General features: G+C 44.1%; 1 protein-coding gene across 13 annotated transcripts in view; it reads right to left on the bottom strand.

Annotated features, from left to right (window-relative positions):
* Positions 1 to 20,323, bottom strand: part of DYM (dymeclin) — a 264,015-nt gene that overhangs the window by 157,394 nt on the left and 86,298 nt on the right. For 12 of the 13 annotated variants that reach the window (XM_074165634.1, XM_074165630.1, XM_074165633.1 and 9 more), the window contains 2 exons: positions 6,545 to 6,727; positions 3,098 to 3,276 (listed from right to left, as the gene is read on the bottom strand). In XM_074165634.1, coding sequence (XP_074021735.1) covers positions 3,098 to 3,276; positions 6,545 to 6,727 — 362 coding nt within the window. The remainder of the gene's footprint in view (positions 1 to 3,097; positions 3,277 to 6,544; positions 6,728 to 20,323) is intronic. The other variant, XM_074165639.1, reaches the window with a different exon arrangement.

Raw genomic sequence — 20,323 nt, 5'->3', positions numbered from 1 at the left:
CATTGCCTGACTAATGATAAAGAATTCTAAAGCACAGAAGGAGGTGAAGGTATTTATATATAAATGACACAAATGGGGAAGCAAGCCGGGACATTATCTATTATAACAGCTTAAAAAACCACACCAAATTAATTTACAAATTTAACTGAAGTTACAAAATAGAAAAGAGGCATTTCAAAAAACCCTAGGAAATGTCACAGAACATCTGCTAATGATGCATTGTAGAATCATAGAATGGTTAGAGTTGGAAGAGACCTTAAAGGTCATCAAGTTCCAACCGAGAATTAATTTAAAATAGAGGGAAACACAAGAAAAGTGATGCACTGAGCGCAGTGAAACAGGAACAACCTCCAAAAGCCCTAAAAGTTTAAGATGAGGGCTCAGCTGAGCTCATCTCTCATATAGCACAGACCCTAATCCTTCACCCAACTGCCTTTGGATGAAGAGGCCACTGATTTACGTTGTATTCCTCCAAAAAGTCATCTACCCTCTTTCAAAGATATCCATAGAGAGCAGTGTTTTGCCTCTGAATTAATTACCTGAACTCTTTTCCTCCCATATCTCTTAAGTTGTGGGATTCAACCTCCAGGCTTTAGTTCTTCTGCAAGGGGAGAGTCTTTTCCATTCAAGGCTTTCCCCTTGTGAAGGCACGTACACATCCCGATGCTTCTCAAGCTCTTTTGTGACCAACCAGGCTTTCTACATCCCTCAAAGTTTTATTGTTCATTTTAAAGCAAAAATACCCCAAACATTTCTCGACACACGCTCCATTTCACAAGAGTCTCTAAGTATTTTATGAATTATGGTTGTGCAACACCAGATGATGGTGGGACTCGATGATCTTAAAGATCCCTTCAAACCTGGACAATTCTATGATTCTTGATGGAACCTGATGAAATTCAACAAGGGCAAGTGTAGGGTGCTGCACCTGGGGAGGAACAACCCCCTGCACCAGGACAGGGTGGGGGTGATCTGCTGGAGAGCAGCTCTGTGGAAAAAGACCTGGGAGTCCTGGTGGAAAACAGGATGACCATGAGCCAGCAATGTGCCCTTGTGGCCAGAAGGCCAATGGCATCCTGGGGGGCATCAGGAAGAGTGTGGCCAGCAATTTTGCCACCCGCCCAATTGCTCAGCATTGATGAGGTCCCCTCACAGTCTTCTCTTCTCCAGGCTGAACAGCCCCAGGTCCCTCAGCCTTTCCTCATCAGAGAGATGCTCCAGGCCCCTCATCATCTTTGCAGCCCTCTGCTGTCCCCTCTCCAGCAGTCCTTCTTTGACTGGGGAGCCCAGAACTGGACCCAGTGCTCCAGATGGGGCCTCCCCAGGGCAGAGCAGAGGAGGAGGATGACCTCCCTCCACCTGCTGGTCACACTCTTCCTGATGTACCCCAGGATGCCATTGGCCTTCTTGGCCACAAGGGCACATTGCTGGCTCATGGGCATCCTGTTGTCCACCAGGACACCACCTTTATTTTCCCTAAAGATAAGTAAGTTGATACTCTTAGCAGCAGTGAAACACGTCATATCACATACTAACAGCCCAGAAAATTAAATATGACCATTTATTCACAGAATTCACGGAAAACGACTCAGCCCTCACCGAAATAATCTGCAGCGGACTATGCGGGAATTCAGTCTGGAATCAATTCAATATCAACCATCTCACCCCAGTTTTTGCCAACAGACGCGTCTATCAACCCTGATTTTAGCAATTCATCTGCTGGAACTTGGACCGAGCCCAAACTCGTTCCGTATCTGCCATCAGACAGGCAAGGGATCTAATTATCTGGCAAGGTTTCAAATATTAGAATGGAAAACGTTCTCCTCTGTTCCGTTACCGAGTCCCCCAGACGGCCATTATCTTATTAAAGGAACGCTTTTTAATAAGTGAGATCTGTTAAAGTGGTTTGTGACGTTACCAAACGTAGAGTGGAGCGTAAGCTAATTCATAACCTACAAAAACTCTACCAGGTGTCTGTTATATTGGCCATTAACCACAATCCTATTTAAAGCAGCTAAAAAGTCCCAAAAGTTGCATTTCTATAAAATCTGTCAGCTGCTCCTTGAGGAGTTTCGACCTCAGGTCAACCCTGGAAGACATTTGGCCTTTTAGTCAAGCTACAGCTCATTTTCTTAACTATTTATCCCTGTAGGCACACAGTAAACTGGAGTAACTTTTTGGCCTGAACATCTGAAAAAGAAAAATAAACTAATAAATAGAATGATATCTGCTACCAGTTTCTTTACAGTGTGCCCAGAGGTCGGGAGGTTTGACCTGGATCAGACAGTGGCACTGAGAAAGAGGGAATCAAAGACAGCTTGGTGGCTTTATCAGAACGTATTTTATCTCGTAGTCCAGTGACATGTTTAGCATCACGCTCCTGAGATGACATCAGTGTCCCTGACCATGGCAGGGGGGTTGGAACTAGACCATCTTTAAGGTCCCTTCCAACCTAAACCATTCTATGACGTATTAAAAATAAATAAATGAGCCAGAACCGGTAATAAATGAGCCAGAACCTACGGCTCTCCGAGCAGAACCGGGGACACAGGACATGGACCTGTTAGAGTGGGGCCAGAGGAGGCCACGGAGATGATGTGAGGGCTGGAGCCCCTCTGCTGTGAGAACAGGCTGAGAGAGTTGGGGGGGTTCAGCCTGGAGAAGAGAAGGCTCCGGGGAGACCTTAGAGCCCCTTCCAGTCCCTCAAGGGGCTCCAGGAGAGATGGGGAGGGACTCTTGATCAGGGAGGGGAGCCATAGGACGAGGGGGAAGGGTTTGACACTGAAAGAGGGGAGATTGAGATGAGATCTGGGGAAGAACTTCTTTGTTGTGAGGGTAGTGAGACCCTGGCCCAGGTTGCCCAGAGAAGCTGTGGCTGCCCCATCCCTCGAGGGGTTTAAGACCAGGTTGGATGGGGCTTTGATCAACGTGGTCTGGTGGGAGGTGTCCCTGCCCAGGGCAGGAGGGTGGAATGAGATGATCTTTAAGCTCCTTTCCAACCCAAACCATTCTATGATTCTATAACATCGGCAGCTGGTGACAGCCAAGCTTCCAGGACCAAGTCCTCGTGACAAGTACAAGGCAGAGCAATACTTACGAGATTTTCTATGTCCGTTCGTGCCAACACATACGTCCGTACGTTGCCATTTTGATGCAGAAGCATGTATAAAAGAAGAGTGGCTTGATCAGATTTCTGCTGCTCGCACAACGCCGTGTATAAACTGTTAAAATTAATCTGGAAAGCGTGTGGATTTGATGATGAAAAAGCAGTGTTATCTGAAATAAAGAAATTCCAAAAAGCAATCTTTAACAAATACATTTACCATCCAGCTATTTGCTAACTTTATAGAAATCTCTGGAGGGAAATATTTTATACAGACACCACAGCAAGGAGGAAACAGAATTCATCCATGACTCTTATCAGAAACCTTCACAGGGTCTCATGAAGCTTCAGTTGGGCCAAAAAGCTGAGGCTGTCCTCCCACGTGAGCTTCAGAAGGACACCTCCACCTGCACAAGACTCTCATCTTTTTCAATAAAGCTGTTCCAAATGGCTTCCACCGCTAGAAAGGCAGAGCAATTCCAGGAGCTGCTTCAAGGAGAGCAGCTCCAGCATCCTCTCTGGAACTGTTCTACTGATAAATGTGCAACCAGAACTTTCTCTGGGGCTTTGAGCAACCTGGTCTGGTGGGAGGTGTCACTGCCCATGGCAGGGGGTTGGAACTCAATGATCTTTAAGGTCCCTTCCAACCAAAACCATTCTATGACTCTATAAAGAGCTTTCAGCATGGAAGAATGTGGTAGTTGTCACTTATTTTGAACATCTCCACCCTCTTTGGAAGGAATAAGTGCTTGGAAGACCTGCAGGAGCCCCACAGGAGCTCTGGCTCCCACGGGGTTCCTGGGGCCCCGGTGGAGACATCGTGCCAGGGAGCTGCTGCTTCTCTTGGCTTGGATGAGGGGTGAGGGCTCCAGCCATTCAGCTGAACTCAGCAGGAGGCACCAGAGCAAAAGCTTCTTTCCATCGAGTCAGGAGGCACCACCACACACCCGGTGGTGAGACACAGCCCGTGGGCAATGGAAACTCTTCCTCTCCCCAAACCCACAGACCAACAGACAGAGGAGACACCAAAACTCGCTGTTTCTGAACCCCATAACCCCTTCAATCACTGATCGTGATTATGGAATCATCACTTATGGACCGACTGGTTTGAAACCAGTCTGCTTCAGGTCAGTATTCCTCTTTTCCAGGGAAAATTTGGTTGGAAACAGCAAAATCAGATTAATTCAACGCGTCCTATTAAGCAGCAACCTGATGCCACGGCTCATTAGCTGAGGAGTGTCCGTTGACTTTCAAGCTTCAATTCCACGGATGTTGAAACCGTGCTGCTTATATGAACAGCATGTCACTATTTGTTCTATTAATAGATATTTTAAAAACTCTAAAAAAAAATCTAAACAGTATTAAAGAAACTTATCAGCAACAGCAGCGTATCCTGTATTATCCTACAGAACGTTAAACTGACCCATGGAAAAATTAAGCTATTCTAGACCACGTTGAATAAAGAAAACTACCCTGAGTTTGATTAGTTCTGTCCCAATTTAAATAAATAAATTGCTTCGACAACAAAAAAAGCCAGTTTTCATATGAGAGTCACGCACTATAGGTCATTACGACCGTAACCAGCTTTTCTTTTTCATATCATTTTCCTTTTACCAGCCCCTCAGAATGTTCATAGGAATCAAACTGAAGCTCATTTAAATTAATATTGCCAGTGGAAATAAGTTTACGGGAAACAATAAGTCATTCTATAAACGTACATATCTAGAGAAAATGCGGCTTTTCGTGCTCCTTTGGACACAGAGTAAGTTCTCTCTCAATTTTATGATACACGTGGAACAGTTTTCAATGAAATACATAACGCGTTACTGACGGCACGAAACGAAGTCAACCAAAATAAAGCACTTGTAGAAGTCGTCCGTTTAAAAACCAAAAACCCGTATCAAGAATTTAGTAGCTCAACTGCCAATGAATAGTATCCAATAAATCACAGGGGCACGTTTGGTCTAAGATTTCTTCTATTGAGAACAATCCTACACCCGAATAACTCCCAAAAATTTCTTAGGTAAAGGGGAATGAAACTAGAGCTCAACCTGCTAAAAATTGAGTGGTTAAAGGAATATAAAAATGCCCTTTAAATAAAATGAGTAACTCGGGGGCATCGATGTGGCCTTGGAGGTTACCATGCAGCCGCTGAGCGTGGTGTCAACCTGCATGAAGCCAACGAAAGGTCAAACCCCATGGTCAAAAGTCGAAGAGATATAAGTGTATGGATAAAGTATCTATAAGAAGAAGCCCAGTGCCTGCAAGCTGAGCTACCTGCATAGTCCAAGCTGTGGTAGGACACCATTGCGTCCTAAGCAAGACCCTCTGAGTCTTGGTGACCTGCAGTTACCTGATCTATGGACTGGAACCAGCCAAGCACTGAAACTCTCAATTTTTCTGTAGATACAAGTCTCAGGAAAGTGTTTACATTAACCAGCTTCCCCTCATATTTGCAATACAAGAAGACAGCAAATCAATCCAGTTGGCAATTCAATTGCTTCTCTCAGCTCTAAGGAACATGATTCCAGCTAAAGAGAATTTCCCCATGTGCCATAAAGTTTTAGGAGACTCCTGCAGACTCTTGGATAACTGACCTTATATATTATAACCGTCTTATTTATATTTTATGAAATTATGACGCTTTCTAAAATTTCTCAAGTCTGAAGGAAAGAGTATCCTTCTCCCCCTGCCCCTTCCATTAAGTTCCAGCACTTGAGGAACTCCATCTCAAAACTCCTAGAAGAAAACATACTATTACTGCTCTTCCATGGGCTGGCTGGAGGTACAACAAATTTTGGAAAGAGAACATCGAAATAGTCACAGCAACTTAACACTGCACCTGATTCTGCCCCTCTGCTCCGCTCTGGGGAGATTCCCCTGCAGGGCTGCCTCCAGCTCTGGAGCCACCAAGACCAGAAGGACATGGACCTGTTGGAGCAGGGCCAGAAGAGGCCAAGGAGATGCTGGGAGGGCTGGAGTCCCTCTACTGTGAGGACAGGCTGAGAGAGTTGGGGGGGTTCAGCCTGGAGAAGAGAAGGCTCCAGGGAGACCTTAGAGCCCCTTCCAGTCCCTAAAGGGGCTCCAGGAAAGCTGGGGAGGGACTCTGGATCAGGAAGGGGAGCCATAGGACGAGGGGGAACGGTTTTAAACTGAAAGAGGGGAGATTTAAACGAGATATTGGGAAGAAATTCTTTGCTGTGAGAGTGGTGAGACACTGAACAGCTTGCCCAGAGAAGCTGTGGCTGCCCCATCCCTGGAGGGGTTCAAGGCCAGGTTGGAGGGGGCTTTGAGCAACCTGATCTAGTTGAAGATGTCCATGTTTATTGCAGGGGGGTTGGAACAAGATGGTCTTTAAGGTCCCTTCCAACCCAAACTATTCTTTGATTACATCACTTCATTTTCATCTGTTTATGCTTAGAAGAACAAACAGATACAAACCTTGCGTGTTCTTGAAGGACATAATAGCTTGCCTGTAGGGATTCGGCGTGTCTGGAGCATCGGTCAGATTGGCCAAGACCAGGAGAAGCAGCAGACTCTGATTAGCGAGAGGGGAACACTGCTCCAGCTGCGGCGACGATTTACTCCCCACCCCACCTAGCGTGAAGACTGTCCACAGGCCAGCTAGAGAGAAAAGGCAAAAAATATCATGAGTGTTCACATTTTAATAAACAAAGCTCCTTTAGAGGCCAAGACAGCATTTGAGAGACAGAGAGGAAAGTTGGGGTTCGACTAGAGGATCTCCAGAGGTCCCTTCCAATCACAGAATCGCAGAACGATATGTTTTTCATCTATTCCTATGACATAATTTTCTCGAATTTCCAGGAATCTTTCAGTTCCCACCTCTCCGTGCCCACTGCTGTTGTGACTCCGGCAATTTTCATTTGGAGAAATCAAATGGCCAGACCTGGCATCTCATCTCTTCACAGAACCACAGAATGATAGGGATTGAATCACACAATGATAGGACATGATAGGAATGATAGGACAAGAGGAAATGGGCACAAACTGGAACATAAGAAGTTCCATCTCAACATGAGGAGGAACTTCTTTCCTTTGAGGGTGGCAGAGCCCTGGAAGAGGCTGCCCAGAGAGGTGGTGGAGTCTCCTTCTCTGGAGACATTCCAAACCCACCTGTATGGGTTCCTGTGCAACCTGCTCTGGGTGGACCTGCTTTGGCAGGGGGTTGGAGTAGATGATCTCCAGAGGTCCCTTCCAACCCCATATCATTCTGGGATTCTGTGACTCCACAAAATCCTTATTCCCTTGCCAGTGCTCATGAGTCTATATTACATTGGGAGAAAAGAAGAAGAAAAGCACCAAAACTGAAGCTGAGATGCTGCAGATTCAGCATTATTGGAGAAAAAGTCAGGGGAAAGGATAAAACTTGTCCCCCCTCCATGGCTATGGTGGTATGTGACAACTTCAATGTCACTGGGTGTCTACCTTAATCACATCTGGGCTCCCAGTACACTCCCAGTAGAGAAGCAGCAGCCCCTCCCAATCATATTGGATTACGTTTGTCCCCAAATGCCTGCTTAGTACTTAATTTTTTGAGTGTATCTTGAAATTTTAGGGCATAGACTATTTCATCAAACTATTCATTGATGAAATGCTCAGATTATTCACTGAAATAGAATTCAGTGTCTTGAATTATAGAGCACAAACTTAAGAAATAACCTCAACTGAAAAAGACCCCAAAATTCTTATTTCCATTCTTAATGCCTAAATTAAAAATTAATTATAACACACTTTCTTAAAGACGACAGAACAATTAAGAAAGTTTAGATTTCAATCTTCTAGTTTGAGAGATTCAAGGTGCGCAGGACAAAACCCTGTAAGCATTGGAATGCAAAATGCAAGCATAGCATAACTAATTAAAAGAATTTAAAAGAGTTTAAAAGAATTTCATAAAAGAATTTAATCCTTTATCACCGTGTTTTGGATCCACCGTCCTTAAATCAGAACGAAGCCGAATAAAAATGCTGACCGGGAAATCAGATTTTTAAACTCGCCTGAGTTATCCACATAGGTAACATAAGAAATTATTTTAAATTTAAAAAAAAACACGAAACAATCAGATATTTATCATCATTTGTTAAATCAATTCAAATTCAGCGTATTTCCTCTCTTAAAGTTTAGTGTAGTTCTCAGCTCAACCAGTATCTTTCATTTTCCATCACCCTACCCTTCTGTGGTTGGCATCTGCCATTCCTACACCTTTCCTCAAGAGTCAGGAAAAGAGGGATATGGCCAAAATACTGGCCAGTAAATTGAATATTCCACTGGGAATAATGAGGTGATTACATCCAGGAGAATTCTGCACGTTGATGTATGATCCAAATAACCTCCTCAAGTTCTGTCTCTCCTTGGCGAGTGTGTTCCTCCAGAAATCCCATGTGAATGGGCTCAGAATATTCCTTTTAATTCCAAAACGCAACGTCAAATTACGTGCTAAATATTGGTTTGTGTTCCCAATGTACTCAAGAGACATTTTTAAGGAAAATATTGTTTCTGAACATTAACAACAGATTAAAGCCCTGAATAGATAAAGAGTTTAGGAGGACAGAGAGGTAAGAAGTCGGTGTTTCTAGTTATATTCTGTATGTTCGCAATATTTGAAATATCACTTTGCTACCCCTGGTTTTACATTTATGTCTGTTTCAAAATTATTAAGCTATATTTAAGTTTTTTAGCAAATTCAACAAAACCCAAATAATGCTGCAACCTCTTAGAATCTCTCCTCACCATCTTCTTTTCAAATCTAAAGTTATGCTTAACAGCAAACTAAACGTACGCCGAATACACACTGATACAGAAAAAGTGGCCAGAATCTCATTTCAGCTTCTGCTTCATCGGAACATCGCAGAAAAAACAGGATAAAAGGAAGAAAATCCCCTTTTAAGCCAACAGCACAGCCACAGGAAGCTGTAACCGTGTTTTAGTGCTGCCTGGCATCATTAAAAGCATGGAATAAAACATATTAGATTTCTTTCACGTTTAAATTTCACTTTAAACTTCATTTACTCCCAGTCTCTTGTCACTTTAATATATATCCCCAAGGGAAATCCAAATCGCAAAAGTTTTCTTAAAGCTTTCTATATCTCCGGGCAGTGGCAAAGACAAGCTGCAGTTCCCAAAGCTAAACCACCCAACTATGAAAAGGATGAAGGGAGCGGGTTACCTGCAATAGCATGGTGACCCTGAAGCTTCCGAAGCTCTATAAACCCTGAGAAAGCTCTTCATTGCCAAATACTACCTTTCTGGCGCTAACTACAAGTGATGAAGTTCCACATAAGGGATGAAGATCCATAACCATCCCCAGAAGTGATGAAGTTCCAGTAGCGATGAAGACCCCTAACCATCCCCAGAAGCGATGAAGACCCCTAAGCATCCCCAAGAAGCGATGAAGACCCTTAACCATCCCCAGAGGCGATGAAGACCCCTAACCATCCCCAGAAGCGATGAAGACCCTTAACCATCCCCAGAGGCGATGAAGACCCCTAACCATCCCCAGAAGCGATGAAGACCCTTAACCATCCCCAGAGGCGATGAAGACCCCTAACCATCCCTAGAAGAGATGAAGACCCCTAACCATCCCTAGAAGAGATGAAGACCCCTAACCATCCCCAGAAGCGATGAAGACCCTTAACCATCCCCAGAAGCGATGAAGACCCCTAACCATCCCTAGAAGAGATGAAGACCCCTAACCATCCCCAGAAGCGATGAAGACCCTTAACCATCCCCAGAAGTGATGAAGACCCCTAACCATCCCTAGAAGAGATGAAGACCCCTAACCATCCCCAGAAACAATGAAGACCCATAAGTGATGAAGTTCCATCAAAGTGATGAAGATCCATAACCCTACACCAGTTTATGCATTTGGATCATCTACAGAATTTACTGGTTTCTGCAAAATATGAGCAATCTATTTTTAATTGCAATTCTTTCATAGCACTTGATTTCTTGCCTCATGGAACTACATCACTAGAATTTTTGTCAATTAGAGAAATATTAAAATTTTGCCGATTATTTCCGGTAAACACACAGATACTTTTAGAAGGAACAGATTGCTTTTATCTTGAAAACAGAATAAGCAGGTCCATTTTTTCCTTCTCTTCCACAAAACAACCCATCACAACTTATTTTTTTTCCTCTTATTCATATAACTCTACATAAGGCACAGGAAAGAATTCGGGTCTTGCTCAAGAGCAAGGTATGTTTTCCGCAATAGAAAAATCCAAAGCTTTCTGTAAGATGGCTAGAAATACTGCCATGAAATAAAAAAAAAAAACCTACCTGGATTTTAATCTGGTTTGACAGTCTGCAGAACAACATTTAAAGGCAAAAACGAAGTTATGACGCATTCATCAAAAAAAGAACTTTCTTCCACCAGACTGTTATTTAACGTCAACACAGAAATCGCAGCCTGACGCCCTGCTCTCTCTTACACAACAAGACACAAAGAAGGTTCACGTTTGGACCTACTCGGAGAAAAGGGGTTTTTTTGATACTTTCACACGATGGAGCAAAATTTTAAAAGCTCGATTTTAAAGACATTTTAAAACCAAGAGACAGGTAGGAGGCTCACAGGGTACATTAAAGATTTACTTATTATAGAATTATAGAATTGTCCAGGTTGGAAGGGACCTTGAAGATCATCTAGTCCAACCATCAACCTAACTGATAAAAACCCATCACCAAACCATGTCACTAAGCGCTGTGTCAACCCATCTTTTAAACACCTCCAGGGGTGGTGCCTCAACCACTTCCCTGGGCAGCCCATTCCAAGGCTTAATAACCCTTTCGGTGCAAAAATTTTTCCTAATATCCGATCATTGACATCTACAGCCAACAACTTCTAGCACTGCGTACCGTTATTTCCAGGTAGTCTATCAATAAACTGCGAGCTAGAATGGATTCGTGAGTTTTCTTGGGTTGCTTATTAAACTAGTGGTTAAGTCTTCCACAAAAAATACATCTTCAGATTATTTTCAACCTTTTGGTGTAAAGGCTTGGGAGACAAACCCTCTGAGCTCTCACCCTAGAAAAAGCGTTAAATTAGCCAAGAGGAAATCGGTGTTACTTATTTGAAAGTGTCTTTCTGGGAAAAGGAGAATTTTTTGATGTTTTTATTTAATTGCAAAATGCCATCATATTAACAATTCAAATAATAAAATATAAAATAATAAAATATTATAAATAACTTCATCAAATTTTCTTTTGAAGGGCCTATCATTCATTAAGCTTAAACATGACATTTCAATTAATACTGGCATAACCTTTTTGAGTATGCTCATTTCTCTCCTCGCTGGAGCTTGGTAATGGAGCAGATCCTTTCCTCGTTCCCCCATAAACACAAATGGAGTCCTATCACACATCATCAGCATCTTGCTAACGAGCTTGATTGCTTTTGAAACTATTTTGCAGAGCACGTCGGATTGAGGTGACTTTCGAGACTGAAAGGGAAAAAGTAAGACTTTTGGTAGACATGAAGATCTTCAGAAGATCTTCTTAGAGTCATTTGGGTTAGAAAAGACCTTTAAGACCATCAAGTGCAACCATCAACCCAAAACTGCCAAGTCCACCACTAAACCATGTCCCTCAGCACCACGTCTGCCCAGCTTTTAAATACCTCCAGGGATGGTGACTCCACCACTTCCCTGGGCAGCCTGGTCCAATGCTTGACAACCCTCTCCGTGAAGAAGTATTTCCTAATATCCATCCTAAACCACCCCTGGTGTAACTTGAGGCCATTTCCTCTTGTCCTATCACCTGTTCCTTGGGAGAAGAGACCGACCCCCCCTCACTACACCCTCCTTTCAGGGAGCTGGAGAGAGCCATGAGGTCTCACTGTCATTTTAACGTTTCCAAAATGACAATCCTGCTCCTCTTGTGTTCTTTCCATTCTCGCAACAAGTAGACAATGCAAAAGAAGTCAGTAAAAACAGCATTAAATATCAGACAGAAAACCCAACCACAAAAAAACCTCACCACAAAGAACTGACCAGTCTCAGTGATCTGCTCAAGTCCTACCTCCACACCCCGCTTGCCTATTTATGAAACTTTCAGCATCCAGGAGATCGTTCAAATGCTGCAACAACATCTAAGAGAGCAGTAAATACCGATCACAAAGAACCAAAGTAGAAGTGATTTTCATTGCATCTAATTGATACCATCATGTACTTCCTCCACCAAAACCCAGTGAGGAACGTATTATTCAAAACCATCACGATTACTATTTCACTCTTATTGCATCCAAGCAGCAGCTTTGGGAATTTGAGGGTTGGGTGTGTTTTTGGTTTTTTTTTTTTTTGTCTTCATTTAATGCTTATTATGTGTGTCACATTTAAGTCAATTCAACGGTTCTCACATTGTGGTCTGAGGAACGCTTTCTGGTGGCCCACGGAGAGCTGGCAGTTCATGTTGTGCTGGCTCTTGGCCTTGTTTCCAGCTGCTACATTGTGTTAGAAGCAAGCTAAAAATACAGAAATACTTTCCTACGATTACTTTTCCATGTAAGCAATTTCTCAAGTTGCCACGGGGACGTTACGTGATAATGAACGGGAGAGGAAAAAGCGCTCCATGGAATCGCAAATGGGAGAGGCCGGATCAGTGAGGCAACTGCTCTACCGAGATGGAGTTCACATCAAGTCTCAAATCAAAGCCATTTTATACTTTATAACCACAATCTTAACATCTCAGGTCTTTATTTAAACAAATCAAAACTGCCGATTTTGAGGAGCACTGGGTGTATTTGCTTAAAAGACCGTAAAAACAGCAGCTACATTAGTTTTAGGGGAGTCCCATTGCAAGGTTTTGGAAGATTCATTACAGCAGGTCACTGGCAAAGCTGAAATATAGGAAATACGGAATAATTTTTAAGTGGTCCATTGCAGAATGGTTAGAATTGGAACGGACCTTAAAGATCATCCAGTTTCAACCCCCTGCCATGGGCAGGGACACCTCCCACCAGACCACGTTGATCAAAGCTCCATCCAATCTGGCCTTGAACACCTCCAGGGATGGGGCAGCCACAGCTTCTCTGGGCAACCTGGGCCAGGGTCTCACCACCCTCACAGCAAAGAAGTTCTTCTCAATATCTCATCTCAGTCTCCCCTCTTTCAATTTAAAGCCATTTCCCCTCGTCCTATGGCTCCCCTCCCTGATCAAGAGTCCCTCCCCAGCTTTCCTGGAGCCCCTTGAGGGACTGGAAGGGGCTCTAAGGTCTCCCTGGAGCCTTCTCCTCTCCAGGCTGAACAATCCCAACGCTCTCAGCCTGTCCTCACAGCAGAGGGGCTGCAGCCCTCTGACCATTTTTGTGGCCCTCCGCTGGACCCGTTCAAAGAAGTCCATGTCCTTCCTGTGTTGAGGACTCCAAAGCTGGACACAGAACTCCAGGTGGGGTCTCACCAGAGCGGAGTAGAGGGGTAGAATCACCTCCCGCGACCTGCTGGCCACACTTCTCTTGATGCAGCCCAGGATGCAGTTGGCTTTCTGGGCTGCCAGCGCACGTTGCCGGCTCGTGTTGAGCTTCTCATCCACGAGCTCTCCCAAGTCCTTCTCCTCAGGGCTGCTCTCCAGCCATTCTCCACCCAACCTGTATTTGTGCCTGGGACTGCCACGAACTTGCACGTTAAGTATTACATCCTCAAGCAACGTTTAACTCCTAAGGAGCATAAACACACTGTTGTATCCACAATCTACAGCCTCCGACTGACAAAGCGGATCTGGTTACACTGTAGATTTATTTTTTAAGTAGGGAGATTATAAAACTCAGAAGCGTAAAAATGACCTCCCTAAATATTGCAGTAACTTTTGCAGCTGACACAAGTTCTTATGAACACTAGATTTTTGCACCATTACACCTGACACGGCAACACAAACGCCAAAAGTCACAATTTTTCCTTTTCAGCGGTATTTTTCATCTTCTCCACTGTCTGATTAACAGAATCAACCCGTGTCAGATTGCGACAAAGACGGAAAGGCTTTTTTAAAAACAACTATAAATAAATAGTTTCTGGGCGACGAACGGTCTAGCAAAATAAATCCGCGTTTTAAATACCGGTGGGCTAACTGGTTTCTAAGTCATCCTCAGGCTGTCGCAAGAATTCACACGTGGGAGATACTTAATTTAAAAGTTTGTGAGCATTTTGAGACAACAGCTCCGTCCCAACCCGTCTTGATTCCATTTACCCTTTGGAATATAGGAACGGTAAAGGAATTTATATCAATAAATCCACATTTAGGCTTCAAATCCTACCGAGCTACCGCTTAGTCCTCGGTGCAACGTCCTGCGCGAGGTCAAAGTCACACACGTCTCAAGAATTTACATAGGGGACCATCACGGGCTTTATTTCAGGTGCTTTATTATATTTCAGCTGCTTTATCATTATTATTATTATACTTTATTTTCGGGATTTAATTCCTGAACGCTGCAGAAAAGTAACCGCAGCGCTACAGAAAGATTAAGGGCACGTTTTAGATGACTTCTTTAAACGTTAAAAAAAAAAAAAAAAAAAGAAAAGGGTAGAAGATAGGTTTTAAAAACAAGTTATTTTCTTCTCATCAAATCACAGCGTAACAGAACCACGAAGACTGGCTCGGTGAAATATATGTCCGAGTAGGACTTATTTGTTTGAGGTTTTTCCACACTTAATAATACTATTTTGACGGAGAGGAGTATTTCATCCTCCTCGCCAAGAAAAGCAGAGGGTAGGCATTTCTGTGAAGCCAAGCCCTGCAACACAACTTCTGCCGCCTTGATCACAATCTCTCCAGGAATTGCCCGCTTTGCGTGTATTTGTAGTTTTAAAATACAGCCCAAGCACCTGATTTTTGCCCGTTCCCATCGCAACGCTGGGAAAGCTGAGCTGCGGGAGCCACCGGAAAAAAAACCCAACAGCCCAGCAGATCTCCAAAGAAACTCTCTGAAAGCCGCAGCTCCGAGAAGCACCGACGTGTCCGAGGAAGCCGGGGCTGTGATGTCATTAACACATTCTGGAAGGAGTTTTTTCAGGAAATGAATCATGGAAGCAAACGAAAGGCGAAGATGGATTAGGTAACTGTGTTCATCCCCTGCCCCTGCAACAGTGTTCCCTCCAGTACACGTTATTCTATCCAGTCTCATTTTAAAGGGACTGGTAATGGAGCCTGAACCACATCCTTTGGGAAGAGCGTTCCATAATCTAACAAACCTCGATGTTAAGATTTTTTTTTTCCCCTAATATTCAGCCTAAGCATTAGTTTGTTCAACCTCAAAGAAACACAGAATGCTATGGGGTTGGAAGGGACCTCTGGAGATCATCTAGTCCAACCCCCTGCCAAAGCAGGGCCACCCAGAGCAGGTCCCACAGGAACGTGTCCAGGTGGGTTTGGAATGTATCCAGAGAAGGAGACTCCACCACCTCTCTGGGCAGCCTCTTCCAGAGCTCTGCCACCCTCACAGGAAAGAAGTTCCTCCTCATAGGAGGAGGATTCATAGAATCGTCCAGGTTGGAAGAGACCCTTGGAATCATCAAGTCCAACCATCTACCCTACACTACAAAGTTCTCCCCTATATCATATCCCCCAACACCACATCTAAACGGCTCTTAAACACATCCAGGGATGGTGACTCAACCACCTCCCTGGGCAGCCTGTTCCAATGCCCGACCACTCTTTCTGTGAAAAATTCTTTCCTAATGTCCAGTCTAAACCTACCCTGCTGGAGCTTGAAGCCATTCCCTCTCGTTCTGTTGAGATGGAACTTCCCATGTTCCAGTTTGTGCCCGTTCCCTCTTGTCCTGTCCCTGGGCACCACTGAAAAAAGACCGGCCCCATCCTCCTGACACCCACCCTTGAAGTATTTATAGGCCTTGATCAGATCCCCCCTCAGGCTTCTCTTCTCCAGACTCAAAAGACCCAAGAAGTCCCTCAGCCTTTCCTCATCAGAGAGATGCTCCAGGCCCCTCAGCATCTTTGTAGCCCTCTGCTGTCCCCTCTCCAGCAGTTCCCTGTCCTTCTTGAACTGGGGAGCCCAGAACTGGACACATCTACTTCATCTACTTATTTCTCTAAGTGCTTCTATATAATACCATAAAACATTTCTACCCTGGTTCAGTGTTTACATCCTTTTAAAGAAAAGGCACAGTCACGCCTCCTTTGTTGTCCAGCCAAAATTATATACGTGGATTTTTCTTTCCTTTCTCTCAAAGTCTTTTCCACTTTGCTTCCTGCGATTAAGCCCGGCACCAACACTTCTCACGAGCTCTCAAACGTCACTGCGTTAAAAAAGATTACAAATATTAAACTGCATAGATTTACTGTAATAAGCATATTCCTCAATTCACTGCAAAACCAGCGTTTCTTTCCTTTTAAACTATTTATCCTCTTTTTTACCTCCAGATCTCAAGAGAATATAGACTGTTCTCAGGGCAGCAGCCCTTAGATTGCTTAAATCTTTTTGGTTTGAACTTCAAGATAAGGAGAAGCCCACCTTTTCCTGGGACTCTGAAGCTCAATTCCAGAGCCGCATTCCCACCACGGCCGCATCAGGAATCCATAAACACACCGAAAAAAACCCCACCCCTCTATTTAATCTGAAAAACTACAGAACCATTTATAAAGTCGACACCTTTAAACTGTCTCACTGAAGTTACACGCTTCAGATTTCCAGATGGGGTTCGCTTCTCTTACTCGCACCCAGATGCTTTGTCAGCTGGAAACCTCGGAAGATATTTTTGATATCGGTAACATAAATCTCAGTAGCAGATAAATCTGCCGACAGACACCTTGAAGAATTAAGAAAAGCAAAGTACATACCGTGTTCCTGAATCAAAAGGCTCTAAAGTTGCCAAATAAAGCTGGAAATAACCTCTAATAAACCGTTAATTCACTTCAAAGAATATATCCAAAAAACCTATAGAAAGGGAACATCTAAGTAAGGAAGGAAACCTTCACGTTTTTATTAGCTCCACTCCTGGAAATACCTATTTCAACTCCTCTGGACTATGGGGAGGGACTCTGGATCAGGGAGGGGAGCCATAGGACGAGGCGGAAGGGTTTGACACTGAAAGAGGGGAGATTGAGATGAGATGTGGGGAAGAACTTCTTTGCTGTGAGGGTGGTGAGAGCCTGGCCCAGGTTGCCCAGAGAAGCTGTGGCTGCCCCATCCCTGGAGGGGTTCAAGGCCAGGTTGGACGAGGCTTTGAGCAACCTGGTCTGGTGGGAGGTGTCCCTGCCCATGGCAGGTGGTTGGAACTGGATGATCTTTAAGATTCCTTCCAACTCTAACCATTCTATGATTCTATGGACATAAGAGAGAGAATTATTGAGATGGAACAATACTTCTGCTGCACATTTGAAGACTGTCCAGTGTAACTGAAGCCGCAAATGTGACCACAATACTAAAAAAAAATACTAAAAAATAAAGGTTATATGGTATCATAACACAATACCAGGCTATTATGACTATTTGAAACCTGGGAAAATAAGTGCAAGCTAGAGAAGAGGAGGGTGAGAGGGAGGAAAATATATGAGAAATGTGGGAAAAACCAGCAATCCACCCAGGGTTGGATTTGATTTTATAAGAAGTGTCTGACTCGGTCAGCTATCAATAAAAAAAGCCAAAAAAACAAACTCACACAGCAAGACATTAAAAAGGAGTTGCTGGGTGCTGGGGGTTTTTTTGGGGACAGTTTTTGTCTTTTTTCTTTTTTTTTTTTTTTTTTGGTGGTAGTTGGGATCTTTTTTCTGTTTTTATTTTTCTTAATAGAAAACTCCTCCGGTTTTGGCCCGGGACAGTGTCCTGGTCCTTGATTGTTGTTGCGGTCGGAGTGGGAAGGAGCCCAGTGAACGTGTATAATCTCACAGACAGTGGGATTTTCAGTAATATTTTTTTGGCAACGCAGTCAGACAAAATTGGAGACAGAAACAAACATGGAAACGTCTTCAAAAACTATCCCGGCAACATTTATTTGTAGCACTGGCTTTGACAACAAAAGGATCACAGAATCATACAACTGTGCCATTAATAATTGTCATTATTTCTTTTGCCGTAATAGTATGTAATATTGTATTTACAATATAAACAATATAAAAATCATTCGCGTTGTTTTCTTCATCAGTTTGAGCTACACCTACCTCTGCGCAAGGCACTGTAATACGTGTACGGGGAAAGCATGAATCTGGTTTAAAAGTTTATAATAGAAAATAGGAAGAAAAATAGAAGCCCTGAAAGAAAAGTATAGAGAACAAAACAGATGAAGAATCATAGAATGGTTTGGGTTGGAAGGGACATTAAAGACCATCCAATTCCAACCCCTTGCCACGGGCAGGGACACCTCCCACCAGACCACGTTGATCAAAGCCCCCTCCAACCTGGCCTTGAACCCCTCCAGGGATGGGGCAGCCACAGCTTCTCTGGGCAACCTGGGCCAGGGTCTCACCACCCTCACAGCAAAGAAGTTCTTCCCCAGATCTCATCTCAATCTCCCCTCTTTCAGTGTCAAACCCTTCCCCCTGGTCCTATGGCTCCCCTCCCTGATCAAGAGTCCCTCCCCAGCTTTCCTGGAGCCCTTTTAGGGACTGGAAGGGGCTCTAAGGTCTCCCCGGAGCCTTCTCCTCTCCAGGCTGAACAATCCCAACTCTCTCAGCCTGTCACAAAGGTAAGTACATTTAGTATATTATCTAATAATTCAGAATGGTTAAGGAATACATAGTGGAATCCATCAAGGTGAATTGCCCAGGGAGGTGGTTGAGGCCCCTTCCCTTGAGATATTCAAGGTGAAGCTCGGCGAGGCCCTGGGCAACCTGGTCTAGTAGGAGGTGTCCCTGCTGACTGCGGGGAGGTCAGACTAGATGACCTTTGGAGGTCCCTTCCGGCCTGGACCAATCTATGAATCTATGAATCTATGAATTTATAACACCAATCTAGCTATAAACAGCTCGAATATTTTAACGTAGGCAGCGTAACATGGGATTTTTCTTGTGGAAAAACCCCACAGTGATCACTCAGGCTACCCTGGGCAATAACAGCGATGCAGCCATGACAACGGTGGGCAGAGAAACCGTGTGGCAGGAGAAGGGATCAATGTCCTAAGTTTGGAGATGGCATAGTGGAACGACAATATTCTGAATTTAATAGAAAACAAAAAGTCTTGCAACGGTCAGGTGGCCAAAAGTGTTCTACCCACCACGTACAGATACTTCCAGAAGAATCTCCCATTTATACACTGCAGAAGAGGTTTTAGATCTTCAAGTAATGACCTGGGTAGAACATAAAGCACGAAGCAGAAGAACAACTGGAGCCACCAGACATCTCTGGAAGCCTGATCGCTATTTACTGGAAGGTGGCAGCCAGAAGTTTTTAAATAGCTCCTAGCGTATTGCAGAACACTCTCTGGATTGATCCTGATAACCTTGTCCTCAAATTATTTTCGGTTCACTGTGCACTCAGAGAATTGCAAGGATTTGTTATCACTAATTTATGCACACCTTGATTAACCTCCCTTCTAGAGAGACCTTTTAAAGCCCGATTAACAGAGCAGGGGGCTGCCAGCAAGAATTCCTCTCCATAGCAAAGAGGTCAAATATTATTTTGATGGTTTTTTTTTTACGTAGATAGATACATTTTGGATTTTGTATATGTATATATGTATTTTCTATAATCATAGCATTTATTTATAAAATAGAATATATGCCATAACACTTAAAACAGTGGGTAACAGAATCACAGAATGGTTTGGGTTGGAAGGGACCTTAAAGATCATCCAGTTCCAACCCCCTGCCATGGGCAGGGACACCTCCCACCAGACCAGGTTGCTCCAAGCCCCATCCAACCTGGCCTTGAACCCCTCCAGGGATGGGGCAGCCACAGCTTCTCTGGGCAACCTGGGCCAGGGTCTCACCACCCTCACAGCAAAGAATTTCCTCCTAATATCTCATCTCAATCTCCCCTCTGCCAATTTAAAACCATCACCCCTTGTCCTGTCACTACACTTCCTGACCAAGAGTCCCTCTCCGGCTCTCCTGTAGGTTCCCTTCAGATATTGGAAGGCTGCTATGAGGTCTCCCCAGAGCCTTCTCTTCTCCAGGCTCAACAACCCCAGCTCCCTCAGCCTGTCTTCACAGCAGAGGTGCTCCATCCCTCTGATCATCTTCATGGCCTTCCAACAGGTCCATGTCCTTCCTGCGTTGAGGACTCCAGAGCTGGACACAGAACTCCAGGTGGGGTCTCAT

The sequence above is a fragment of the Numenius arquata genome, chromosome Z (assembly GCF_964106895.1).
Source record: "Numenius arquata chromosome Z, bNumArq3.hap1.1, whole genome shotgun sequence".
Classification (NCBI taxonomy): Eukaryota; Metazoa; Chordata; class Aves; order Charadriiformes; family Scolopacidae; genus Numenius; species Numenius arquata.
The sequence above is the reverse complement of the archived record's forward strand: the minus strand, read 5'-3'. Positions and strand labels throughout refer to the sequence as shown.